We start from the raw sequence: 27,199 nt of genomic DNA on the forward strand, positions 1-27,199 counted from the left end.
AGGAAGCTGAGATCTGAGGATCAGTTCAAAGCCAGCCCAGGCACTAATGTCAGTGAGACTCTTATCTCCAATTAACCACCAGAAAACCGGAAGTGGCACTCTGTAGCTTAAGGGGTAGGGGGGTGGCCTTGAGCTAAAGAGCTCAGGGATAGTGCCCAGGCCCAGAGTTCTAGTCCCTAACTGACCAAAGGAAAAAAAAAGAAAAGAAAAAGTCTTATGGACTTGTCTCATGGACTTTCCTACCAGGCTGACTTTAATTGTGATCCTCACATCTCAGCCTCATGAGTAGCTAGGATTATAGATGTGAGCCACCAGCACCTAGCATTGAGAGAATTTTAATGTATTTAAAGAAAAAATGGAAAAAATCTTGTCATAATATAGATAGAAATTTTGAAATCATATTTTGGTAAATACTTGATGAGTTCCATATACATGCAACATATTTTTTGTTATATTTAGAAGCTTGTATATTAACTTAAGCAGCATAGCATATAATAGCCTCCTGAAAGTATAACAAAATTAGAACTGTGGAATTGCCTGTGACTAATACCACTGAAAAGGACAGATGACTAAACCTCAGACTACATCTGGTATGAGATGTTCATTCCCACACTCCAGTGCAATGTTCGGGTACTCAAGGTCATTGACACGATCTTGGAGATATAAATATAACTACATAGACTTAAAATCTATGATGGGATATATACTCTACAGACATAATGTTATATAGATCGATAGATCAATATGTATCTATGACATACACACTCTCAGCTTAATTTTAATTTTATTCTTAAATTTATGTGCCAGTGATTGCATATGAGATCCCATTCTTGAATACTTATTTGTTAAACTTGACAGTTAAAATATGATGTAAAAAAATCAATGTTAATAAAATCTTAAAAAAAAAAAGTTAATGCAGTTCTGAGCTATTCCAGAAAAAAAGAAAGAAAAAGAAATGAGCCTTTGTTGGTGTGTTTTTTTTTTCAGTGTGTACCTAGGTATTTTTGTGTCATAAGTCTTTATGGTAACAGGAAAATAGGTTAATCCTAATGAATGGCTGGAATAATAAGGGTAGATTTATCCAAACAAGCAAGTTGGTTATTTTTTTTACTATTGTGCAACTGGTTTATGGAAAATACTGTATGGCTAGATGCTGGTGGCTCACACCTGTTCCCCAGGATTAAAACTCTTGAGGATTGTGGTTCATAGCCATCCTGGACAGAAAAGTCTATGAGACTCTTATCTCCAATAAACTATTCAGAAAAGCTGGAAGCAGTATGGTGACTCAAGTAGTAGAGCACTACCCTTGAGCAAAGAAGCCCAAGGACATCACTCAAGGTCCTGAGTTTAAGCCCCAAGACAGGCAAAAAAGAAAAAGAAAACATCTTAGGCCACAATAGGGGTTATTATTTCCTGTAGGCAGGAGGTTTCTCAAAAAAGTAAAAGTAAATCATACCTAATCCTAGCAACTCTGCCTGGGTAGACAAATCCAAGAGGCTTCATCTCCAGTTAACCAGCAAAAAGTAAGAATATGGCTCAAGCAGTAACTGTAAGCAGAAAAGGCTAATAAGAACATTGAGGCCCTGAATTCAAGTCTCATTACTAGTACATACAAAAAAAAGATTTTTTAAGTAGAAATAGAACTGCTGTATGATGCAGTAATTTCATGCTGGGTTTATATCCAAAGAAACGGAAATCAATATGTTGAAGGGTTACTTACACTCCTAGATTGATTGCAGGATTATTCAGCAGAATCAACCTAGGTGGATTATATACATAAAAGAAAATATATGTATATATATGTATATATAAAACAGTGATTAATTCTTCAAGAGGAGGTAATACTCTCATTTGCAACAGTAAATCCAGAGGACCAAACATTAAGTGAAATAATCCAGGCACACAAAAATGACTATTACATGATTTCATTTATATATAGACTTCAGAGAGGTTGAAATAAGAGATAGAATGATGAATACCAGAGGCTTGAGGGTGGGAAAAAAATAGGAATTGCTGATTAAAGGGTGTAAAATTTCAAAGGAACCGTTTTTGGATCTATTCCACAGTAGTAGTCTATTTCATAACTAAGAGCATATTAAAAAATAACTTGCCATAAAAATGATACTCAAGGTGAATACTATATTAATTAGCTTGATCTCATTACACATTGTATTCATGTTTCAAAGCATCAAATCCTATTCTATCAGTTATTGTAATCAGTTACAATTTATCAAAGTTTTATTTCTTTTTGGTTTGGGGGAATCAAACTCAAGACCTAGAGATAAAGAGTTGGGTGAGTTGTCATGTACCTGTAGTTTTAGCTACTTGGTGGCTGAAACAGAAGTGTTTCTGGTTTTTTTTGTTGTTGTTTGGTTGGTTTTTGTTGGTAATGGGGCTTGAACTCTGGGCCTGGGCTCTGTGTATGCCAGTAGGGGATTGAACTCCGGGTCTTGTGCATGCCTCCAGAAAACATGGAAGGTCATCTGTATTCAACTGTGGGCCTCTGAGCAGATAGAACAAAACATTGCTTAGGATTCGGAGGACTAAGAAAAATCTTTATGAAGTTGTAGAAAGGTTACTCACAGCAAAGTTTGTTTAAAGGTACTTACTGGTCTTTTGAGAGGTTCTAACTTGTTAGCCTTTGAGGCTGGCACAAAGACAGTCTTGTTGGGTCCATGTCTGCCCTCTCTCTATGGACTTCACGTAGGTCTGAACATTTAAGAACAAGCAGAAAAATTACAGGAATATTATTAGGTAGAAGCTAAATTTTACTCTCCAACAGTAGTCTGGTGAGATTTGAAAAGTCCAGATTGGGGGCCTGGAGTTTGGCCTAGTGGTAGAGTGCTTGCCTAGCATGCACAAAGACCTGGGTTCGATTCCTTGGTGCCACATATATAGAAAAAGCTGGAAGTGGTGCTGTGGCTCAAGTGGTAGAATGTTAGCCTTGAGGAGAGCCCAAGGACAGTGTTCAGGCCCTGAGTTCAAGGCCCAGGACTGGCAAAAAGAAAAAAAAAGTCCAAATGGTCAAGGTATCACATGCCAGCACTCATCAACAGGCTGGGTTGAATAGTGAGTTTGATCTGGCTTGGGCCACATAATGAGGCCTTGTCCTTTGCAAAAAGAAAAAAAAAGGCACTAGGGCCAGGAGTGTAGCCTAGTGGTAGAGCGCTTGCCTAGCATGCACGAAGACCCGGGTTCGATTCTTTGGTACCACATACATAGAAAAAAGCCTGAAGTGGTGCTGATGCTTAGGTGGTAGAGCTCTAGCCTTGAGAAAGACCAAGGACAGTGCTCAGGCACTGAGTTCAAGCCCAAGACTGGCAAAAAAAAAAAAAAGCACTGAAAAGTGTGAAAAGTGAGAGGACCTAACACTTGAGCTTGATACTGGTGTACTCAGTAAACATTATTTGAATTTCAATGTCTCCTTGTTACAGACAGGGAAGTCTTGGGCAAAGGGACAGGCCAGTGGTCTCAGTTATGTACTGCTTCAGAGAGGTGGATCGTACCAAGTGCAAGGGACTTGCTGAACCATAGTGCAACTCCAGTTGTTAAGTCTGTAGAACGAAAATCAAGAAGGACACACAGGAAAGGGCACACAGTTACTGTTGTTAGATTAATGACAGTTTTTAGTATTCATAGTAGAAGTTTATACTCTGAGCAAAAGCTAGTTAGAATTTGTTAACTAGATGAGTTGTGGGACTGGAAATTTTAGTGTTGGAGATCAGATCTAGTGTTTGTGCAGAGTTAATTTGTCAGAGGTCTCATGTTGGGACAAATGATCTGAAGGATGTCGTGTAAATTTAGATAGTTTGTGAGGCATGTCGTGGGTGGATTTGCTCAGTTTATCTCTTTTTTTATTAGTTATAGTGCTGTTATAAGTTATAGCTTTCCTTTTAATTATAAGGGGCAGCCAGTGTTTCTTATGTTTATTAACAGAATATTTGTGGTAGTACCTGCCTATAATTTCTTCTACTTGAAAGGTAGAGGTAGAAAGAGTGTGGTCTGAGGATGGTCTAGGCAAAATTATGAGAGTCTTAAAATCAAGCTAAAGTAAAAGGGGATAGGTATATGGTTGCTTAGTAAGTGCAAGGTCCTGAATTCAGACTTCAATGACACTCCACTTCCCCCAGAAGTACATTTGTTATTGTTGAAAGCCATAAAAGGAACACTTTGACTTGAAGAATTACCCAGTGGCACATGCCTATGATCCTAGATAATCAGAAGGCTGAGATCTAAAGGTTGTTCTTTGAGGATAGCCAGGGCAGAACAGCCTGATACTCTTACCAATTAACACTGCCAACAAGCTGGGAGTGAAGCTGTGATTCAAGTATAAGTGTCAGTATTGAGGAAAAAAGCCAAATGAGAGTTGGAAATTCTGAGTTCAGGCTCCAGTGCTGTCAGGAAAAAAAAAAAAAGTGGGGAGATATGTTTACATAAAAGCCTTGGTAACTTGACTCTTTCATAGTTGTTTTTATTTAATATAACAAATGTGACAGATTGTATTTTCAAGAAATAACTACAGTAATATTTCTAGTTTTTTGTTCTCACAGAATTCTGCCAGTTCCTATAAATAGATGGATCTGTTTCTCTTCCCCTTTACCTGGGTAGGTTTGTGACTGTTGCTAGTCCAGTGGGTTGATTGCACTAATCCATTGATAGGACTTGTGAGGTTACATTGTTCAGGGAGGGAGGGAGGGAGGATAGGAGGGAGGGAAATGGCTTCTTTCTGGTCTCTTGTGATACTTGCCCTTGGAACTCAGTCACCATCCTTGAGGAAGCTGTCACATGAAGAGGCCACAAGCACCTACTCTCATCATCACTGTGAGCTAAGCTCAGCCAATAGCCAGCTCAAACCACTGAGTGGGTGAGCAAGTGAGCAGCATTTAGATAAGTCCAGCCCCAGGCTCCCGAGGTTCCAGTCCTTTAAGAATGCCCAGTCCTGGGCCGGGAGTGGAGCCTAGTGGTAGAGTGCTCTTTAGCATGTACAAAGCACTAGGTTCCATTCCTCAGTACCACATACACAGAAAAGGCCAGTCTAAGGACAGTGCCCAGACCCTGAGTTCAAGCCCCAGGACTGGGAAAAAAAAAAAAAGGAATGTGTGGTCCATTCTGATGGCAGTGGTTCATACCTGTGATCCTAACTACTCTAAAGGCAGAGGTCTGAGGATCTGAGGATCTTGGGCTGTTCAAAGCCAGCCCAACAAAAAGTCCCAATGAGTCTCTCGTCTCCCGTTAACCTCTCAAAAACTGGACATGATGCTACGGCTCAAAGTGCTAGAGCATTAACCTTGAGCAAAAAGGGCTTAGGGACCCAGGTCCTGAGTTCAAGCCCCACAACTGACAAAATAAAGAAAGGAAGGAAGGAAGAAAATCCAGGTGCTGTGGCTCACGCCTGTAATTCTAGCTACTCAGGAGGCTAAGATCTGAGGTCACAGTTCAAAGCCAGCCTGAGCACAAAAGTCCGTGAGACTCTTATCTCCAGTTAACTGCCAAAAGACAGGAAGTGGCACTGTGGCTCAAGTAGTAGAGGGCTCACCTTGACTTGAAGAGCTCAGGGCCAGCACCCAGCCCTGAGTTCAAGCCCCACAGCTGACCAAAAAAGAAAAAGTTTATAAACAATTGTTACATAGTTCTCTTACAGTCAAAACGTATAGACAGTAGCTGGTAATCCTAGCTACTTATGAGGCTGAGATCTGAGGATCCAGCAAAGTCTACAAGTCTTAGCTCTAATTAACCACCAAAAGGCCGAGAGTGTTAAATCAGGTAATGAATAATAAGTACAGTGATACTTTTTTTTTGTGGCCAGTCCTGCGGCTTGAACTTAGGTTTTCTCAAGGCTAGAGCTCTACCACTTGAGCCACAGCACCATTTCCAGCATTTTCTATGTAGGTGCTACCGAGGAATCAAACCTGGGTCTTTAGTGCACACTAGGCAAGCACTGTACCACTAGGCCAAACTCCCGGCCCAAGTACAATGCTTCTTGTCACCCCTTTCTTCATTTTTCTTCTCTTGTACCATAAATTGCATAGTTTATTTTTTACATAGTATATATTGAATATAATGAGTACATTTGCTTATCCCTTTTCCCATCATTCCTGTGCCCCCTTTAGCCCTCCCCTAAAAATGTTTTCATTTCCTGGAATTTATTTTGATAAAGAGTACTTTAAATGTTCAGAGGAATTATGTCTTTGGATTCTCCCCTAAGTGTATCCTCCTTTAGTCAGTTTGTGTGTAAATGGATAGCATCCTGTGTAATTTATCTTCAGCTCAAGGCTTACCACCCTATCCCTGGAGCCACAGCACTACTTCTGGCCTTCTGGTAGTTAATTGGAGATAAGAGTCTCATGACTTGCTTTGAACCTTGATCCTTAGATCTCGGCCTCCTGAGTAGCTAGGATTTTACGGATATGAGCCACTGTGCCTGTCAGCAACTGCTTTTTAAGAATAAAATACAAAGCCGGACACTGTGGCTCACGTCCGTAATCCTAGCTACTCAGGAAGCTGAGATCTGGATCATAGTTAAAAGCCAGCCCAGCACTTACAACGGAGAGACTGAAGAGCTGAAGAACTCCGGGACAAGGCCCAGGCCCACAGTTTAAGCCCCATAACCTATCCTCTCCTCCCCCCAAAAGAATAAAGTACATTCATGGTTGTCAGACTTCTGAAACATGCTTTGATTAGCTAGGTTTGGGGGAAAAATTGGTTCCCATTTAATGTTGGTTATTATTTTTTTTAATGTGCACAAAGGATTTTAACAAAAGAGCTTCAAAATCATATTCTTTTTTTTTTTTTTGCCAGTCCTGGGCCTTGAACTCAGGGCCTGAGCACTGTCCTTGAGCTTTCTCAAGGCTAGAGCTCTTCCACTTGAGCCACAGCACCACTTCCAGCCTTTTTATTCTATGTATGTGGTACCGAGGAATCAAACCCAGGTTTTCGTGTATGCTAGGCAAGCACTCTACCACTAGGCCAAACTCCCGGCCCTCAAAATCATGTTCTTGAGTAAATTTTCTTCAGTGTTAATATATGGTGTTTTGTAGCATTTATGCACAGCAACATTACATCTCTGGATTTGGATGGCAAGTTGAGGAATCATTGCTTGAGCAGCGGTGGACTTCATCCTCCACACCTCACACTTTTTATTATTATTATTTTTTGCCATTGTGGAGGTTTGAACTGAGAGCCTCTGGCTTGCTTGTTTAGCTGGTGCTCTTCTAGTTGAGTCATGCTTTTGGTTGAATGTTTTTGCTGATTATTGTAAAGATGGAGTTTCTCCTGCTTTTCTCCCCAGACTGGTTGTCAACTGCTATCTTCCCACTGGAACCCTGCAATTGCTTTTGTTCTGTTTATTTTTCTTTCAATTTTTAATACCTTTTTCTCTAATAGGAAGATAAAGACATTAATAATCATGTAGCTTATGTCTTATTTTTAGCTTTTTTTTACCTGAATGAATCAGTATCAGGTCATACCTTGGAGGTTTTGTGTATGTTTTGTGTGTGTGTGTGTGCGCGCGCGTGTGTGTGTGTGTGTGTGTGCGCGCGTGTGCGTGTGTGAGCACACAGGCACGTGGGCCTGCGCCTGCGTGGGAAATTGAACTCAGGGTCTGAGTGCTGTCCTTGAGCTTTTTTGCTTCCACTCCAGCTTTTTGGTAATTAAGTGGAGATATAGAGTCTCACAGATTTTCCTGTTCAAACTGGCTTCCAATTACAATCCAATACTCAGATCTCAGCCTCCAGAATAGGTGGAATTCCAGGCATGAGCCACTGTTGCCTGGCAGACCATTTTTTAAGTTGATTGTTTATGATGTTTTAGAATATCATAGAAATTTTACAGTTAACCTAGACTAAAATAATTTAGAATATATTAGAAACGTTCCCACATAATATTGTGAATGAAATTCTGGTGGTTTCCTTGATTTACCACATAAAAGAAATATATTCCTGATTATTACCTATGTCCTTTTTTTTTGTTTTCTTTTTGGCTGGTTACGGGCTTGAACTCTGGGCCTGGGCACTGTCCCTGAGCTCTTCAGATTAAAGCCAGTTCTCTACCACTTTGAGCCACAACTCCATTTCCAGTTTTCTGATGGTTAATTGGAGATAAGAGTCCCATGGACTTTCCTGCCTGGACTGGCTTTGAACCACAATTCTCAGATCTCAGTCTCCTGAGTAGTTGGGATTATAGGCAGAAGCCACTGGTGCCCACCATTAGCTGTGTACTTAAATACTTCAAATTATTTTTTATTTTTCTAGGTGTCCCCTTTCCTCCAACTCAGAGGCTTACTATGAAGGAAGTATTTGAGAATGGAAAACCTAACATGGAAGTTTTGAAAACCCATTTGATAAAGGAAGGCCGTGTAGAAGAGGACGTCGCGTTGAAGATAATCAACGATGGGACTGACATTCTGAAACAAGAGGAAACGATGATTGATGTGGAAGCTCCAATCACAGGTAGGAAAATAAAAGGCACTGTTGAGTTTTGAGGAATTCTGAGAAGTGATATAAACAACCAACTAAAACATGTGGGATAACTTTTCTAGGAATTTTGAAACTTAGTACTGATTAGATGTTTTTTGTTCCTTGAAGAAATACAGTATCCAGTGTCTAATATTTCCAGGAGGACTATTTAGTATCAGTAGGTTAACTACAATTGTGTAGTAATACAGTCAAAATCTGAAGTGATTTATGTAAACAGTTACGTTGTGATCCTTGTTGATGTAATGTGTTTTTTCTTCTAAGACATCACTTCTTGCTTACATGTCTTTTTTGCCTAGTGTGTGGTGATGTTCATGGACAATTCTTTGATCTGATGAAGTTGTTTGAAGTTGGAGGACCGCCTGCTAATACACGCTACCTCTTTTTGGGTGACTATGTGGATAGAGGTTATTTCAGTATAGAGGTAAAAATTAACTTTGATGTGTTTAAGCTATCATAGTGTCTAAAGACCCGGGTTCGATTCCTCGGTACCACATACATAGAAAAAAGCCGGAAGTGGTGCTGAGGCTCAAGTGGTAGAGCTCTAGCCTTGAGAAAGTCCAAGGACAGTGCTCAGGCCCTGAGCTGAAGCCCAGGACTGGCAAAAAAAAAAAAAGCAATCATAGTGTCTTAAAATCTTTTTAAAAGTTTGTTTCTCCTTCCTGAGTAGAAGAAATTCAAATGTGTTTACTGCTAGAATTTATACTTTATTATTTTCAACATTAACTGTTACAAAAAAAAACTCTCTCTCTGGCATATGGAAGGCTATATGAAGCTAATTTTGAAAATAAGTTAAAACGTTTATTAACCTTGCATCTTTGACGATAGTGTGAGGCTGTTTCTAAAGGACATAAATTGCTTTTCACCTAAATAGGGTTTGGATTAGCAGACCTTAATTATAAGACCATAAGCTACTTGGCTACAACTAACTTTAGATTAATTTCCCAGTGGTAAATAAGTAGACACTTAGCTTATTGTAGAAGTAACTTCTGGTACTACTGTACATGGTAGGTAGGCATCTAATAGATGTTCACTGAAGGGGAAAAATAAATTATATAAAAAAATTGTAGTTCAGGGCTGGGAGTTTGGCCTAGTGGTAGAGTGCTTGCCTAGCATGCACAAAGAAGACCTGGGTTCGATTCCTTGGTACCACATAACATAGAAAAAAGTCGGAAGTGGTGCTGAGGCTCAAGTGGTAGAGTGCTAGCTTTGAGAAAGTCCAAGGACAGTGCTCAGGCCCTTAGCCCAAGCCCAGGACTGGCAAAATAAATAAATAAATAAATAAATAAAATTGTAGTTCAGTTAGTGAAATTTTATAATTTACCCTTATATATTTTGAGAAATGAATGAAGAATTTAAAGCAATTATATGCTTTCATGTGTAAAATTAAAAAATAATTAAAGAGCCTAGTATCAGATCATAAATACTGTGAACTATAACATATTCATATTTAATGTCTCCTGACTCAACTCACTTGTTTCTCAAATAACAGTGAATGACTTTAGAAATAGTACAGATAATCTTAGTTTTGAAACATGAAATTCAAAACAGACAGCTTGCCTCAGCATTTTGGTGGTCTTGTTTCTGCCTACCAGTGTGAGACTCTCACTGTACTAATGTTCTAGTAGCAAAAGATTTATTCTTTGTGTCACTCACTGAAATACAAACCAGCTGTTTTGCCTAATGCTCAAAGTATCTTTTTCAGAAGCTCCAGGAACAATAAACAATTTGAGCTGGGCACCAGTGGCTCACACCTGTAATCCTAGCTACTCAGGAGGCTGAGATATGAGGATTACAGTTCAAAGCCAGCCTGGCAAAAAGCCTGTGAGACTCTTTAATTAATCACAGAAAAAGCCAAAAGTGGAGCTGTAACTTAAGGGGTAGAGTATTAACCTTGAGCAAAAGGAGTTCAAAGACAGTACCCAGGCCCAGAGTTCAGGCCTCAGTACTGGGGAGAAAAGTTGTAACCATATACATTAGTTAAATGGCATTCTAAAACTGGAAGTGGCGCTTTATCTTAACATGGTAGAGCAGTAGCCTTAAGCTGAAAAGCTCAAGGCCCCGGCCCAGAGTTCAAGCCCCACAACTGATAGAAAAAAAAATGGCATTCTAAATTTATGAGTCTGAAAAGTATGATTTTATTTGCTAGTGCCAAAACTTTAGAATAAAATATGAAGGCAGAAATGAATGCTGTAAGCTAAGAAAGTAATCCCATTTTCCTGCTGTTCAGTAAATGTCCATACTTGCCAGATGGCATTCAAAAACTTCCTAGTTGCTTCCCATATTTCAAGACAGTTAAATCAAAAGTACAGATGTTTGGCCAGGTACAGGTAGCTGACACCTATAACCCTTGCCACTCAAAAGGCTGATATCTGAGGATTGTGGTCTGAAGTCAACCTAAGCAGGAAAGTCTATGAGACTCTTATCTCCAATAACCTACCAAAAAGCTAGAAGTGGAGCTGTGGCCCAAGGGGTAGACTGCTAGCCTTGAGCAAAAGAAACTCAAGGACAGCGCCCTAGCTCTGATTTCAAGCCCTGCAACTTGCACACACAAAAAAGAAAAGTATGGATGTTTGAAAGCCATAATGCAAGTTTATTTTTATTGTATTTATAACTATATGTGTGTGTGTGTGTGTATGTGTGTGTGTGTGTGTGTGTTTCAGAGAGTTGTATATCAGATAGAATATGGGAGCAGAAGGATTTTTAGAAAGGCTTCTCTCTATACTGTCTTATAAGACAATAAGTGTACCCATTCAAAAGCTAGACTTCCTCTTTTTCAACTTGGGACAAGCAGTGAGTGTCATCACAGTAAGCCATTTGGACTTATAGAGACTGTCTTTACATGTTATAGTCACAAAGAAAGTTTTATTCTTGGATTTGTCTTATAGTGTGTGCTGTATTTATGGGGTTTAAAGATTAATCATCCTAAAACATTGTTTCTGCTTCGAGGAAATCATGAATGCAGGCATCTTACTGAATATTTCACCTTCAAACAGGAATGTAAGTATAGTCATTCCTCTAGAATCTTTTAAGTTATTCTTTAGCCTGTCCTCAAACAAATAGAAAGAGAAAAGAAATCTGGGCATGGTGGAGCACAGTTGTAATACCAATCAAAAAGCTAAGGGAGTAGAATTGAAAGCTAAGGCCAGTCTGGGCCACTCTGTCAAAATGAAATGGGGAAAAAAAAAGATAAAAGAAATTAATGGAACTCAAATGCTTCATCTTGTTTTTCCCCTTCCTCTTTTTGGTTATTCTTCGTTTTTCTGTTAAGAATTAAGGTTCTGGCAGAGCATTTGGTGGCTCATGCCCATAATCCTTGCTCCTCAGGAGGCTGAAGTTTGAGCATTAAGGTTCAATGCCCGCCCAGGCAGGAAATTCCATGAAACATAATCTTATATCTAATTAACCACCAGAAAACTGGGAGTGGCACTGGGGCTCAAAGTGGTAGAGTGCTCATCTTGAACAAAAGAGCTCAGGGACAGTGCCCAGGCCCAAAGTTCAAGCACCATAGCAAACAAAAACAACAAAAAGAATTAAGGTTCTGTTGGGTGATAAGGGCAATGAGAAGAGGGAGCATAAGGAGGAGGGAGGAAAAGTGAGTGATTTCAGTCACTATAGTCAATATACATTATATAAAAATTGAACTACATAACTTGAGAATAGGGATGGGTAAGGGAAAATGGGAGGGAAAGACGGAAGGGATGATGCATTGCACTTTTAACTCAATTTATGGAATTAAAACCTCTTTGAACAACTACTTAATAATAATAATAATGATGAAAATATTCATCAATTATTTTACTAAGAGGTAGATCTTAGTTTGATAGTGCTTCATGTACTCACAATAATTGTTTTGTTAGCATGTGGTATTAGTAAAAGAGGGTTTCATTGTGATAGTGCCATAGATGTGTACAGGATGATTTGAATAACTTTACTCTCCTTATATTAACTTATCCTTTTCCTCCATTCCTTTTTTTCAGTGCTTAGTTGAGTTCATTATATTATGTATGTGAGTATGTGTTGATATGTGTATATGTCTGTGGGTGTGTATATGTAACGCAATTCAATCTTTCCAGCCTCCTTAGTAACCTCCTCCTTTACCCATTTTGCACATTCTTGTTGCCAATATCCTCCAGCATTGAGATGGCATTTGCTCCACTTTCTTTCATTCCAGCAGAGCCTGGAAGGTCAGGATTATTTAAAAAAAATGTTTATAGAGTATGAATACTTTAAAAAAAAAAGTGGGGCTGAAAGTGTGGTCTGGTGGTAGAGTGCTTACAGGAAATCCTGGGTTCGATTCCTCAGTAGTACTTACACTGAGAAAGCTAGATGTGGTACTGTGGTTCAAGTGGTAGAGTGCTAGCCTTAAAAAAAGCTCAAAAGTGGGCCGGGAGTTTGGCCTAGTGGTAGAGTGCTTGCCTCACATGCACGAAGACCCGGGTTCGATTCCTCAGTACCACGTACATAGAAAACAGCCGGAAGTGGTGCTGAGGCTCAAGTGGTAGAGCTCTAGCCTTGAGAAAGCCCAAGGACAGTGCTCAGGCCCTGAGCTCAAGCCCAGGACTGGCAAAAAAAAAAGCTCAAAGACAGTACCCAGGCCCTGAGTTTAAGCTTCAGGACTGGCAAAATGAAAGTCTTCCCAAAGCCAAGTCCTGGTGCCTCATACCTGTAATTCTAGTTACTCAGGAGGCTCAGATCACCATCCGAAGCCAGCCTTGGAAGACACATCCAAGCGACTCATTTCTACTTAACCCAAGAAACTGAAAACATTAAGAAATGTCCCCTGTTGAGTGGTGATAATAGGCACTATGTACTTTTTCATCCCATTTTTGAGCCATTATGTTAACTGATTTTTAATGAAAGCAAATAAAAATTAAAACAAATATGTAATCCATTGTAGTTTGTTTCTTGTAAACACTTTCACTGAGTTCTGTTATTCACTGAATTTTGAATTCTTGTTTCATTACTATCTTATTTACATGAGTTATTACTTGAGTCAGTATGACCCTCTGTCTAGGATACATGTTTTTGTTCATTATAGTAAGAATATTATTATTATTTTTTGCCAGTCCTGGGCTTAAGCTCAGGGCCTGAGCACTGTCCTTGGATTTTTCTCAAGGCTAGAGCTCTACCACTTGAGCCTCAGCACCACTTTCGGCTTTTTCCAAGTATGTGGTACCAAGGAATTGAACCAGGGTCTTCATGCATGCTAGGCAAGCATTCTACCACTAGGCCAAACTCCCGGCCAGTAAGAATATTATTTACAGGACATAGCTCAAAAAATGTAGCTCTACCACTTGAGCTACAGCACCTCTTCTCCTACTCTTTCTGAGTAGTTTTATTAGAAGAGCTTCTTGGATTATTTAAGTTACACTAAATATTTTACTTAAAAATAATTAGAAGATGAATGTTGGTGGCTCCAGCTTGTAATCCTAGCTACTCGGGAGGCTGAGATCAGAGGATCATAGTTTAAAGTCAGCCTTGCAGGAAAGTCCTTGAAACTCTTATCTCCACTTAACCCCCAGAAAATTGTGGCAGAGCACCTTGAGTGAAAAAGCTCAGGGACAGTGCCCAGGCTCTGAGTTCAAGACCCACGATGAACACACACAAGAAAAGTAAAGGTAAAAATAGTTAGAGCTTATATGTATAATTCAGGTGGTAAAGTGTCTGCGTATGAGGCCCTGAGCTCAAACTATGATATAGCCAGAAAAGGGAAGAAAAGAAAGAAAATGATTAGAGAGACATATAGGAAGGTAGTCAAGAGCCTGGACAGGTTTAAGTTCTTAACCTGCTAGTCACTTGTAAATCTAGGTAAGTTCATTTTCCTAAGCTTTTAATTGTAGTGATGTTACCTGCTTTGTAAGGTTTCTTTGAGGATTAGATAATTGTTTGGGTTTCTATATATATGTAGTGGGTGCTGTGCTCCAAGTATCATTAAATACATTTTTAATCCTCAGAGCACCCTTGACTTGTAGTAGGTAGGTATTATTGTGCCCATTTTATAGATGAGAAAACCATAGTGCACAGTGAAATCAGTTCAGTGTCTCATAAAGTGGTAAGGAGGCAGGGCTGAGGTTCAAACTGACTGAGACAGTCAGGTTCCAGTCTGTGTGCTGTGTTGCCTTTACAGTTCACTGCTAGGCACTTTGGGACCCTCTAAGAAATTCTAGTAGTATTGGTACTATAATATACAAAGGTTCATCAGAAAGGTAAGGTATTCATCAGAAAGTTAAAAATACAGTTAGGCAAACTTAAAACCCTACATTGAAGCTTAGGGCTCTTACAAAGGCAGCCCTTACTGATAGCAACAGAGAATTCTAGCTTGTAGGATTTTTGGAAGAAAAGTGAAATGCTGGCACAAAGGAAAGATTTTGTTTGGATTTTATTTTCAGCAAACTTTATTCCCAGTGTGTGTGTGTGTGTGTGTGTGTGTGTGTGTGTGTGTGTGTAGGTATGCTTGCTGCTTCATGGGTTTGCACATGTGCTTACACATAACAGTCCTTGAGCTTGAACTCAGGTTCTGGATACTGTCCACGGGCTTTTTTTTGTTCAAGGCTAGTGCTCTCCCACTTGAACCACAACTCTACTTCTGGATTTTTGGTAATTAATTGGAGAGAAGAGTCTCATGGACTTTCTTAGCTGAGCTGGCTTAGATCCTTAGATCTCAATCTCCTGAATAGCTAGAATTACAGTTATAAGCCACGAGCCTTATTTTTATGATAAAGCGCAGAGTGGCCTTGAATTGCCTTCCTTTCTGTCCTGAGTACTAGAATTATAGATGTGCCACTCAAGCCCAGTTTTCCTGTATAACAACTATGTAATGAAAACTAATTATGGTTTCATAAAAGCTACATTTATTCCTTTTAAGGACGTTACCTTCCACTAGTATTTCCCTGTTATAAGATTCTTCCTCATAGGCCAGAAGTTTGGCCTAATGGTAGAGTGCTTGCCTAGCATGCATGAAGCCCTGGGTTTGAGTCCTCGGTACCACATACACAGAAAAAACTGGAGTGGTGCTGTGGTTCAAGTATTAGAGTGCCAGCCTTAAGAAAGCTCAAGGACAGTGCCCAAGCCCTGAGTTCAAGCTGCAGGACTGCAAAAACAAAAGAAGATTCCTCCTTGTAAAGGGTTTAGATCCTGGAAATGTTAGATCAACTTTCCAACACATAAATCCCTCCTTGCATTCAAATCATACCCAGACCTTAGCATTGAAAAAGAAAAGCTTATTTTCAATTTTTCTACTTATTATTTCATGGCTTTTCCTTTCTAGAGAATTGCAAAGACTGCACTGCTCACTTAAAATATAATCCATAATTCATTAAGCCTGACATTTTTACATAAAACAGAAACAGGATATCTTTTTTCTATAGATTTAAAAAAAATCATGAGCAAAATATACTCAGTATGAAATATACTCAGTGTAAACAGTTAATAGTATTGTGGAAACAGAATCCACAAATCAGTCAGCTATCCTAGCTGAGAAACCTCATGCATCACAAATGCCAGTATTTATTTTAAAAAAAAGTCTTATTGCAGAGCTTCCAGGTTCCCAAAAGGGACATACCCAGTTATGAGTCATCTCCCTTAGAGGAGTCCAAAGCTGTTGACTCCCTCCAGGTAATTAGGAAATTTTCACTTTCAATGTTGCCTAGTAAGACAGCAGGGGCTTTATCAGGTTTCCAGGGCAACAAAGCCAGGAAGTTAATTCAAGGTCATGCTTGTCTTTAGACTGAGAGGTTTTATTAGCTCTTTATCTACAACTTATCCAAAATATTTTAATGAGCATGATTTTCAAATTTATCTAAAATAGATGGTATTGAAATAGCTTCATAACCTTTCAGCTTATATCCTTTTTCATTTATTATAGCTTTCTTCCCTATTTCTTTTTTCTTTTTGGTAGGTCGGATCAAATATTCAGAACAGGTGTATGATGCATGTATGATTACATTTGACTCTCTTCCTCTTGCTGCACTCTTAAACCAACAGTTTCTCTGTATCCATGGAGGAATGTCACCTGAAATTACTTCTTTAGATGACATTAGGAAAGTAAGTAAATCTAATTCACATACACATACTCAACCAATGCACCTCTAGCTTGATTTGTAAAAGTATATATAGTCAAAGAAAATAGAAATTACTTGTGATCTTATTGCAAGTCAACTAATGTTAATACATCGTATATGTCTATCAGAAATTTTATCTTTAAAAAAGTTAATCTTTGCCTTTACTGGCTAGAACTGTAACATTCTTAGAGTCCAGCTCTGAAAATTTTAAGTTATATATCACAATGAGGAAGAAAGAAAGTTCTAATCCCAGGTTGCCACTGACTGTATAACCTTGACTAAATTATTTAATTTTTTAGCCTAGTTGTATGTTTATGCGTGAAACTTGGAAATTGGACTCTGTTCTGAGGACTTTGCTACTATGAAATTCATTGACATTAACATTTTAGATGATTAATTCTTCCACATACCTTATGTGGTGATCATTTCTAAGTATCTGTATTATCCCTCTCATTCTTTTGTTCTCTTTAATTCTCACATATGGGTGCTAAAGCTAAAGATTATTCTGTTCATAAAACTTTTCTCTAAATTAAAAGTCTTGACTCCTCAGTGTAAAAAGGTTTATTTGCATGAACTAGATTTTCAACTGTCTCACTATCTTAAATACCTAGCACATAAATTCTGTGTCTGTTGTATTAACAAAAATCTCCAGATCATAATTTGGTGGGGCCAGGAGTTTTGCCTAGTGGTAGAGTGCTTGTCCAGCCTGCATAAAGACCAGGGTTCAATTCCTTGGTACCATATTCATAGAAAAAGCTGGAAGTAGCCGGGTATAGTGGCTCATGCCTGTAATCCTAGCTCCTCAAGAGGCTGAGAACTGATGATCATGATTCAAAGCCAGCCTCGGCACTAAAATCCCTGAGACTCTTATCTGAGTGGCTCAAGGGGTAGGCTGGTAATCTTGAGCTGAAGAGCTCAGTGACAGCACCTGGGCCAAGAGTTCAAGCCCCACAACTGATGAAAAAGAAAGAAAGAGCGGGGGGGGGGGGGGGAGAGGGGAGAAAGGAAGAAAAGAAAAGAAAAAGCTAGAAGTGGTACAGTGGCTCAAATGGTAGAACTGTAGCCTTGAGAAAGCCCCAAGGACAGTGCTCAGGCCTTCAGTCCTGGGACTGGAAAAAAAAATCACCAGATTTCAGAAGGCCTTGTCTTAACAATAGGCTAATCTAGTTACTTGTGTTCTCTGAATTTTTATGATTTTAGCTAAAGCAGCAATGACTAAAATTGTTTGATATTGAAATGACTCCACTACAGAAAAAGGAAGGAAAAAAGCCTTTTGTAAAGTAAAACTAGCATTCTTTTATAATAGACTATAGTGAATGAAATAAACAGTGCACAGAACCATTGTGTAAAACTTGGTTTTTCTGGTAACATTGGCTTTCATGAGCAATTGGAATTATCTTAGTCTTTCTAAAGTAGACTAGGTTACAGGCAGGACTCAGTGATTAGTAAATGGGAGGCCTGAATTTTGTTTGTTCGTGCTGGTCCTGGGGTTGAGCATCAAGGCTTGGGCTCTGTCCCTGTGTTCAAAGCTAGCACTATACTACTTGAGCTGCAGTGCCACTTCCAGTGTTTTCTGTTTATGTGGTACTAAGGAATCAAACCCAGGGTTTTATGCATGCTAGACAAGCACTGTACCACTAAGCCACATTCCTAGCCAGAAGGGCCTGAGTTCAAACCCAGTACTAACCCTCCCAAAGAAAAGCTAAATACTGGCCGGGAGTTTGGCCTAGTGGTAGAGTGCTTGCCTAGCATGCACGAAGACCCGGGTTCGATTCCTTGGTACCACATACTTAGAAAAAGCTAGAAGTGGTGCTGAGGCTCAAGTGGTAGAGCTCTAGTCTTGAGAAAAATCCAAGGACAGTGCTTATGCCCTGAGCTTAAGCCCAAGACTGGCAAAAAATAAAAAAAAAAAAAAGAAAAGATAAATACTTCGTACAACTATTTAAAGATAATAGATAATTTTTTAACATCAAATAGTGTATTTCTGCAGTGGTTGATTTCATATTTGAATGGAATGAATACTTTCAAATTGTTAATGTAAAGAAGTCTTTTTCTACCATATGTATAGATGACAAGACTATTTGTGTTCAGAAAAATAATTTTAAAATTATGTATCTATTTTGATTAAATTCTAAATACTAAGTCCCAGTGATTGTTAATAGAGATTCCCTCCTTGAACACTTGTTTGTTAAACTTGTCATTTAAAATATGATGTAAAAATCAATGTTCATAAATTCTTTAATTAATTAAAAAGATAAGTATTTATAGCAAAAAAATATGTATCTAAAATTTTAAGTGTTCATTTTTTTTGCAGGAACATTCTTCTGAGATCTGCTTTCTCCTTTCCCAGGCACATTCCTATAGGTAGAGGGCATTTTTGACCTTTGCTTTCCTGATTTTTTTTTTCCTTTTGGGTTTTGTATCTTCCAGTTAGACAGGTTTATTGAGCCTCCTGCCTTTGGGGCAGTATGTGACCTGCTTTGGGCTGATCCCTCCGAGGATTATGGCAGTGAGAAGACCGTGGAGCATTATACCCACAACACTGTCCGAGGATGCTCTTACTTTTTCAGGTAAGCTAATCCTCAAAGGAGAAAAATATAAGAGAAGCTGTGATGTAGTGTATCAAGTCATTTGTAAGTCCTTGATATTGCAAACATCTAGTCTAGTGACTTGACTATTTTCTTTCTCTGTGTTTTTTGTTTTGTTTTGTTCAGGATGTGGGGAATTAAACCTAGGGCCTTATACCTACTAGGCACATGCTTGTTAAATTCCTCAATAGACAATAGGAAACTCCTGTTTGTTTTATACTTTCTTAGGTATTATACCCAAAGAAGTGATTGGACATCTTTCAGTGACTAAATGACCTAGATTATTTTTTGAACCTCATTTATGCTCGTTCATAAAAATGAAAATAATCAGCCTGGTGCCAGTGGCCCATGCCTGTAATTCAAGCTAGTCAGGAAGCTAAGATCTGAGGATCACAGTTCAAAACCAGCCTGGACATGAAAGTCTGTGAGATTTGTACTTCCAATTAACCACCCTCAAAAAGTCAGAAATGGATATGTGGCTCAAGAAGTATAGTACTAGCCTTCATGTAAAAAGTTCAGGGGTAGCACCTAGGCACTGAGTTTAAGTCCCAGGACCAGCACACATACACAAAAGAATCTTGGCTATTTCCCTAGGGATTCTGATTCATTAGGTCTGAGACAGGAGTCCTGTTATGTTTTTGAAACTCCAGCTTTTGGAACCACTGGTATAGATAAACAAAAAGAACAGAACATTGTGATCTTTACCTAAGATACTTCCTGAAAGTTGGCTATTGTTCTAAATGTCACATGGGAGCTTTTATTGTATTTTGCCACTCAAAAATAGGAAGATACAGGAGTGCTTGAAATATCAGTTATTTTGAATTTCAACATTTCTATTGACAGTGAAACTAGTTTTACACCTCAGATTCATATACTCCGGAGTTCTACATGTCAGTACAGCTACTTGTTCCTATATAGCCAAGTAAGAGACAAAGTGAAGGACAGGGAAAGTTCAGCCTTTATATTCTTTACTTCAGAATTTCTAATTTTTTAATTTCTACTTCTTTATTAAAATCTCTGTTATCTAGACTTGAACTCAGAAGCCTTGTGCTCTCTGCTTCCTTGATGATGGCTGGCTTGAGCTACCCTTCCAGACCTGCCTTTTGCTGGTTAATTGGAAGTAGAGTCTAAAACTTTTCTGCCCATGCTAATTTAAAACTGTAATCTTTAGCCAGGGACTGGTGACTTATGCCTGTAATGCTAGCTGTTCAGGAGATTGAGATCTGAGGATTGAGGTTTGAAGCCAGCCTGCAAAGGAAAGTCTATGAGACTTTTCTCTCCAATAAACTACTCCAAGGGAGAAGTGATGTGATGTTTCTAGTGGAAGACGGTTAGCCTTGAGAAAAAGCAGCTCAGGAACAGTGCCTAGTCCCTGAATTCAAGTCCCAGGATCAGCAAAAATAAAAAACAAAACACACCACACACACACACCCCCAAACCTGTTGTCTTTCATGTCTCAGTCACTGATTCTTCAAGTCTCAGCCTCCATCTCCTAAGAAGCTAGGATTACAGGTAGGAACCTGGTTATATTTCTTTATTTTTCTGATTTCATTTAGTTGTCTGTGTTCTCTTATAGCTCATTGAGCTTCTTTCAGTCTAAATCCTTTGTCCTGCAGTTCATTAAATCTCCATTTCTTTTCTTTCTTTCTTTCTTTTTTGGTAGGTCATGGAGTTTGATCTTAGCCTGGGCACTGTCCTTGAGCTCTTCAGTTCAAGGCTACTGTCCTGCCCTTGAGCCAAGCCCCACTTCTCTGGTTCTTTTGTGCCTGTTCTGGCTTTGAACTTCAATCCTCAGATCTCAGCCTCCAGAGTAGCTAGGATTACAGGCATGAGCCACAGCACCTGGCTTAAATCTCCATTTCTTTAGGGTTGCTGGACTTGATTGTCCTCGATGGTGTCTTGTTTGCCTGATTCTTTATGATCCTTGTAAATTTACATTGCGGATGGAGGCTGGGAGTGTGGCTTAGTGTTAGAGTGCTTTCCTAGCATGCAAGCACAGGGTTCAATTCCTCAGTACCACATACACAGAAAAAAAAGTCAGAAGTGGTGCTGTGGCTCACGTGGTAGAGTGCTAGCCTTGAGAAAACCCAAGGACAGTACCCAGGCCCAGAGTTCAAGCTCCAAAACTGGCAAGAAAAAAAATTTACATTGGTGTTTGCATTTAGAAGAACACACACACATCTTCTTTTTAGGGACTAGTCTGGATTTGTTATACCTTCTCCTACAAATACCTTCTCCTGTGGTTTCCTAGACCAATGAGACTGCTGTGAGATTGTGGTTCAGGAGGGCCGGAGCTAAGTCATGGGACCACAGTGGGGTTCTCCGTTGGTAGGCCTTCCACTGAGGCTGTGGATAGGCATCTCCCAACTGCCTGACAGCGCTGGGTCACTTGGGATTAGTCACCACAACCATGGATGGGTGTGGGTCTCACCAACTCTCTGGGCTGGCAGGTCTTTTCTGGACCACAGTAGAGCTGGAGTATAGTTACAGTGTGGTTACTTGCTGTGGGCAAGTTTATTCCTGGAGGCACCAGTAGTCATGGCTCCTCCTAAGGGCCTACGTGTGGATGAAGCTCCTGGCATGATTGAACAATTGGGACTGGAACTGCTGCATATAGCATCAGATTGCTTTGGGGCCTGTACCTAGGACAAGGGTTGGGGATCTTGCCACTTTGTGGCCTTCCTCAGTCTGTATTTCACAAAGTTTCACAACTTCCTACCTCATTCTCAAGGCCCCACTAAAGTACTTAGTCTATGCATATGTGACAATTTTTTTCTGTGTTTGGACAAAGGCCAGGGACTTTCTATTCTGACATTTTGATGAAAGTAAATATTTTTCTAGTGAGCCTAATGTGAAATGAAGATTAGAAAAAAAATTAGATTATTAGGGATTGGGTGTGGTGGTACATGCTGTAATCCCAGCTACTTGGGAGATAGAGATGGGGCTACAGTTTAGGGTTAGTCCAAGCAAAGTTAGCTCAAGACTCGTCAGAAAAATAAAAGCAGGGCTGGGAGTTTAGCCTAGTGGTAGAGTGCTTGCCTAGCGTGCAAGAAGAGTTGGGACTCGGGTTCGATTTCTCAGTATCACATACATAGAAAAAAGTCGGAAGTGCTGCTGAGGCTCAAGTGGTAGAGCTCTAGCCTTGAGAAAGTCCAAGGACAGTGCTCAGGCCCTGAGCTCAAGCCCAGGACCGGCCAAAAAAAAGAAAAGAAAAAGAACTAGGAGTGTAGCTCAAGTGGTAAAGCACTTAGCAAGCATAGTCTGTATCACAAATTGAGTGATTAACCCTGGATAATGCAAGTTAAATTTGTACTTTATATATATCACACATTTGTCATTCAAAAAAGTAATAGAATATTTTTAGAGCGGGATATCAGTGGCTCATACCAGTAATCCTGGCTACTCAGGAGTCTGAGTTCTGAGGATTATAGGTCAAAGCTAGCAGAAAAGACTCTTACTTCAAACTAACTACCTGAAAACCAGAAGTGGAATTGTGGCTCAAAGTGGTAGAATGCTAGCCTTGAGCAAAAGAGCTCAGAGACAGCACCTAGGCCCTGAGTTCAAGGCCCGTGACTGACAAAAAAAAATTGAAGAAAACCACAGGTTTATAGTACCATATGAATGCACATATGTGTATGCATGCTGTTACAATACATTTTTCTATCAAGATACCAAGAAAAGTTTTCATGTATTATTATTATGGGATTAAGACAAAAGAAATTAAAAATGGAGATTTCTTTCTAGTTTAAGGTTGTCGGCTGTTGTCATGCTTGATTTGTAACATCAATCGAAAAACAGAATTATTTCTGGAATGGTGACATATATCTATAACTCCATTTACTTTGGAGGTGGTAGGAGGGTCATATTTTTTAGGCCAGCCTAGACAAAGTAAAGAAAACTCTATCTCAGAAATAAAATATTTAAAAATCCCTAGAAATACCAGAGTCATGGCTAAAGAGGTTTAGTACCTACCTCACATAGGCTAGACTAGAAGTCCAACTTCCAGTACTGAAAAAAAAAAGAAAAAGGAAGTTGTGATTGCTAAGCTTTTAATAAAAAGACAAGGCCATCTTGTAATAATAACTCCCACTGGCTCTTCTCCTTCCTCTTATTAAATAAAATTATTTTACATAATTATTTTAATTCTGGTTGTTTTCTAATTTTCCTTTCCAGTTACTCTGCAGTTTGTGAATTTTTGCAGAACAACAGTTTATTATCAATAATTAGAGCTCATGAAGCCCAAGATGCTGGGTAAGTAATATTAAAATTATTCCAAATGCAATTTCAGAGTTCTTTTATTTAGATAAATGGCTGGAGGGGAGGGAAACAAGAACAAAAACATGAGCAGGGGTATAATTGTGTCTTACTACCTGACAAAAGTAACTATAACCCCTCTTTACATTATCCCGACAATTCAAAAAAAAAAGATAAATGGCTGCCATCTTTCTTCTAGGTATCGAATGTACAGGAAGAACCAGACCACCGGCTTTCCATCACTTATTACAATTTTCTCTGCCCCCAATTACCTAGATGTTTATAACAATAAAGGTAAAAAAAAAAAGTCCAGCAGTTTTTCAGTATTTGAGTAAGTCTGAGCCACAATTTAATTATGTGTGTACATTATTTTTATTGCTGTATTCATCTATATGTAATTTTTGGTGCTAGGTATTGATCCAGTGCCTCATGCCTGCTAAGTGCACACTCATTCATTGGACTATATGCTAAGCACTTCATTTTTTTTTTTTTTTTGGTGATAGTGGTAGTGATACTAGAGTTTGAACTCAGAGCCTCATACTGAGGCTGGCTTCTACCATGTGGGCCTTACATTTGGCCCCTTTTGCCTTAGTTATTTTTTGGATATGATCTTTCATTTTTGCCTCGGAAAGACCTCCAATTTTGATCATACTTCTAGCTTCCTACGTAGCCAGAATTATAATTATTCACCACCATACTTGACTTATTTGTTGAGGTCTTAACTTTTTGCCCTGATCCTCCTCATCCCTGCTTCCTGAGTGGCTGTACCAGTCTCCTAGCATGTTTTTATATATATATATATATATATATATGTATATATATATATATATATATATTTTAGACAAGAAGAAAAGATCTTGGGAGGGGAATGTACCTCTGTGATAAAACACATTTGGCACGCAGAAGACTCTAGGTATGATCTCCAAAATTCTTTCTCTCCTCCACCACCAAAAAAAGGAAAAAAGAGAAAATAGGACCTTAATGGAAATAAAGGCCAATAAATTTAGAATTTTTACTGATGCTTAATCTTTACCTCCTAAGAATTATTGGGCACTAATGATCATAATGGGTTCATACTACTAAGTCAGTGTATAAGATGATTTCAGGATTGTGTTAGAACAATTAGCATAAATTATTAGTTTGGTGAATTTATTTATGACAGCACCTCAAAAAATTATCTCACGATGCTTTGTCATTGTTATGTGTGTTTTGTTTGTTTCCAATGAGAGTCTGACTGTGTAGCCTAGACTAGCCATAAGCTCATGATTCTCCTGCCTCAGCCTCGTGAGTGCTGGGATTATAGGCCAGTGCTACCACACCTAACTATCCATTTGATGTTTTAATGTTTCTAGATTATCAAACTTTCCATGGTACAGTACAGGTAAAGTGAGTAATATACAGAAAGGTAGAATAAATTATTTCTCTTACTTCAAGTACTGCCAGAAACTAGCAGTGTGACTTGGGGTAAGTCATATGATCTTTCTAAACTTCCTTCCCATATAAAATAGATTAGATATGCACATGCCTTTTGTTCCATAAATTTTGCTTCTGGATTTTATCCTACTAAAGTCATTTTTAAAATTTAAAACTTCATAATTAACAGTTCGTAAACTTTCTGCCAAAGTACATGTTTTACCAAATTTTCATGTCTCTTTAACTATATTACAATTTTAGAGTATGACTATTAAATAATAGGACTTTTTTAAACAAGCACAACAAAATTAATATATCCAGATGAGTATTGTCCCATCAGAGTAGGTACCATGGCAGGCTAGATGTGGATTCCAACGATGCAGGCATTGTTCAAAACCAGTTTTGGAACTCCTCTTTGGCATTGCCTTCAGAGTCTGCGACACATTCTTTTGATTATCCTCAGTGATGGGAAACCTTCGTCCTCTGTGGGTAGATTTGATTTTTGGACAGCCAAAAGTCATTCGGAGTCAAGACTAATAAATGAGGTGAGTGACTGAGCTCAGGCTCACCATTTGAGGTCAGAACAAGGTATGATTATGAGGTAATGAGACTGGTTTTCCTTGGATTGCTTGTTCATGGGCTTTGGAGGCAATTCTAAAGAAGAGTTCCAAAAGTGTTCCGAGTAATGGCAGCACCTACAGATGAATCCTGTGACAACAAGGTGGCAAGTCGTATTCAAAAGAGCATTAAGTTTGGAGTTGGAATTCTCAGGTTCTGCATCACTTTAAGTGTCACATTTAACAAGGTACTTTATTTCTCTGGGCTTCGGTTTACCTTTAAAATACCTGTCATTTTTTGTTGAGATAGTTGGCATAAGGAAAATTGATATGAAAACATGTTAAGAATATAAACTGCTATAATATTGTTATTGTGCCTGATGTGCTTATATCAGTGGACAATACTCATCTAATATATAAGATCTTGTGTGTGTATAGTTGGTGATTTTTTCAAGTCTCATTTATAGTCATAACTTGTATACACAGTTGGGGAAGGAAGTTTCAGAGATACCCACCAGCTACTTATTGCTCTTAATAGTTAAAACTCTCTCTAAAAGTAGACCAGGAATTGACACATCTCATTTAAATGATTTGGGTGTCATTTCAATGTGGCCTTTAATGGAATGTACTTTTTTTCTTTTTTGCCATGCTAACAATAGAACCAAGTGCCTCATGCTTGCTAGGCACGTGTTCTTCCCCTTGTTATCCATTTTAAAAAAATTATTAAGCCAAGCATCAGTGGCTCATACTTGTAATCCTAGCTATGCAGGAGCTAAGATCTGAGGGTTGTAGTTCAAAGCTTGCCCAGGCAGGTAAGTCTGTGAGATTCTTATCTCCAATAAACTACTCAAAAAAGCCAGAAGTGGTGCTGTGACTCAAGCGGTAGAGCTCTAGCCTTGAGCACAAAAGCACCCAGACCCCAGGATCATTGGCATTCTGTTTTTTTATTGTTGTTCTCCTTGAAGTCTTACTCTATTCTACACTATTTTACTTCTCAGTTCATTCTTATGTAGTTCCTTCCTAATGCTTCAGCATATTATCGACTTGACTTATTCTGGTTTCTTTCTTTTTTTTTTTCTTTGCCAGTCCTGGGCTTGGGCTAAGGGCATGAGCACTGTCCTTGGTTTTTCTCAAGGCTAGAACTCTACCACTTGAGCCACAGCACCACCACTTCTGGCTTTTTTCTATGTGTGGTACTGAGGAATCAAACCCCCCGGGTCTTCGTGCATGCTAGGCAAGCACTCTACCACTAAGCCAAACTCACAGCCCTGGTTTCTTTTTCTTTTTTTCCAAACCTGGGGCTTGAACTCAGGGCCTGGGCACTGTCCTTGGGCTTTCTCAAGGCTAGCACTCTTCCACTTGATCCACAGTACAATTTCTGCTCTGGTTTCCTTTTTTGCCAACAGTATGTCCTATGTGTGTTGTTGAATGTCTTCAAGGAAACCAGGCATAAAGTTAGCTCATGCCTATAATCCTGGTTATTCAGGAAGCTGAGTTCCGAGATTTGACGTTCAGATACATCCTTGGCAGACAAATGCAATAATCTTATTTCCAATTGACTAGCAAGAGGCTGATACTGGAGAGTTGGTTCAAGTGGTAGAGGACAAGCCTGTGAGGCAAAAAGTAGAGAGTACAAGGCCCTGTGTTCAAGCCCTGGTACTACCCCATAACAAAAAGATATCTTAAAGGACACTTTATGGCTCATTTCATATTTGTAATGAATTTGTAATGTCTCTTCTCATTACCTTTTTTCATTAATTTTATAATTTAAGGTATCTGCTCTTGGCCTAGTAGATTTATTAGTGTACAAAGCTGAATCGTGTACTCAAATCAGCAATGACTAAATAACAGTG

At 39.0% G+C, this 27,199-nt stretch overlaps 1 protein-coding gene and 1 long non-coding RNA gene across 3 annotated transcripts in view; one reads left to right on the forward strand and one right to left on the reverse strand.

The window, feature by feature from the left end:
* Window positions 1-27,199, forward strand: part of Ppp3cc (protein phosphatase 3 catalytic subunit gamma) — a 51,466-nt gene that overhangs the window by 4,725 nt on the left and 19,542 nt on the right. Inside the window, exons 2-8 of the mRNA XM_090354304.1 lie at window positions 8,250-8,447; window positions 8,771-8,895; window positions 11,360-11,471; window positions 16,372-16,517; window positions 18,965-19,104; window positions 23,296-23,373; window positions 23,576-23,670. Coding sequence (XP_090210430.1) covers window positions 8,250-8,447; window positions 8,771-8,895; window positions 11,360-11,471; window positions 16,372-16,517; window positions 18,965-19,104; window positions 23,296-23,373; window positions 23,576-23,670 — 894 coding nt within the window. The remainder of the gene's footprint in view (window positions 1-8,249; window positions 8,448-8,770; window positions 8,896-11,359; window positions 11,472-16,371; window positions 16,518-18,964; window positions 19,105-23,295; window positions 23,374-23,575; window positions 23,671-27,199) is intronic.
* LOC150049408 (uncharacterized) lies at window positions 2,258-25,316 on the reverse strand. 2 transcript variants are annotated; one of them, XR_016539050.1, is made up of 5 exons: window positions 25,139-25,316; window positions 23,095-23,130; window positions 4,285-4,394; window positions 2,610-2,709; window positions 2,258-2,503 (listed from the first exon to the last, which is right to left on the reverse strand). It is a non-coding gene; the product is annotated as an uncharacterized LOC150049408 (long non-coding RNA). The 2 variants fall into 2 exon arrangements; XR_016539051.1 differs by lacking the exon at window positions 25,139-25,316 and adding an exon at window positions 24,251-24,358.

This window comes from Megascapheus bottae, chromosome 20 (assembly GCF_031878675.1).
Source record: "Megascapheus bottae isolate mThoBot1 chromosome 20, mThoBot2.hap1, whole genome shotgun sequence".
In the NCBI taxonomy this organism is placed as follows: Eukaryota; Metazoa; Chordata; class Mammalia; order Rodentia; family Geomyidae; genus Megascapheus; species Megascapheus bottae.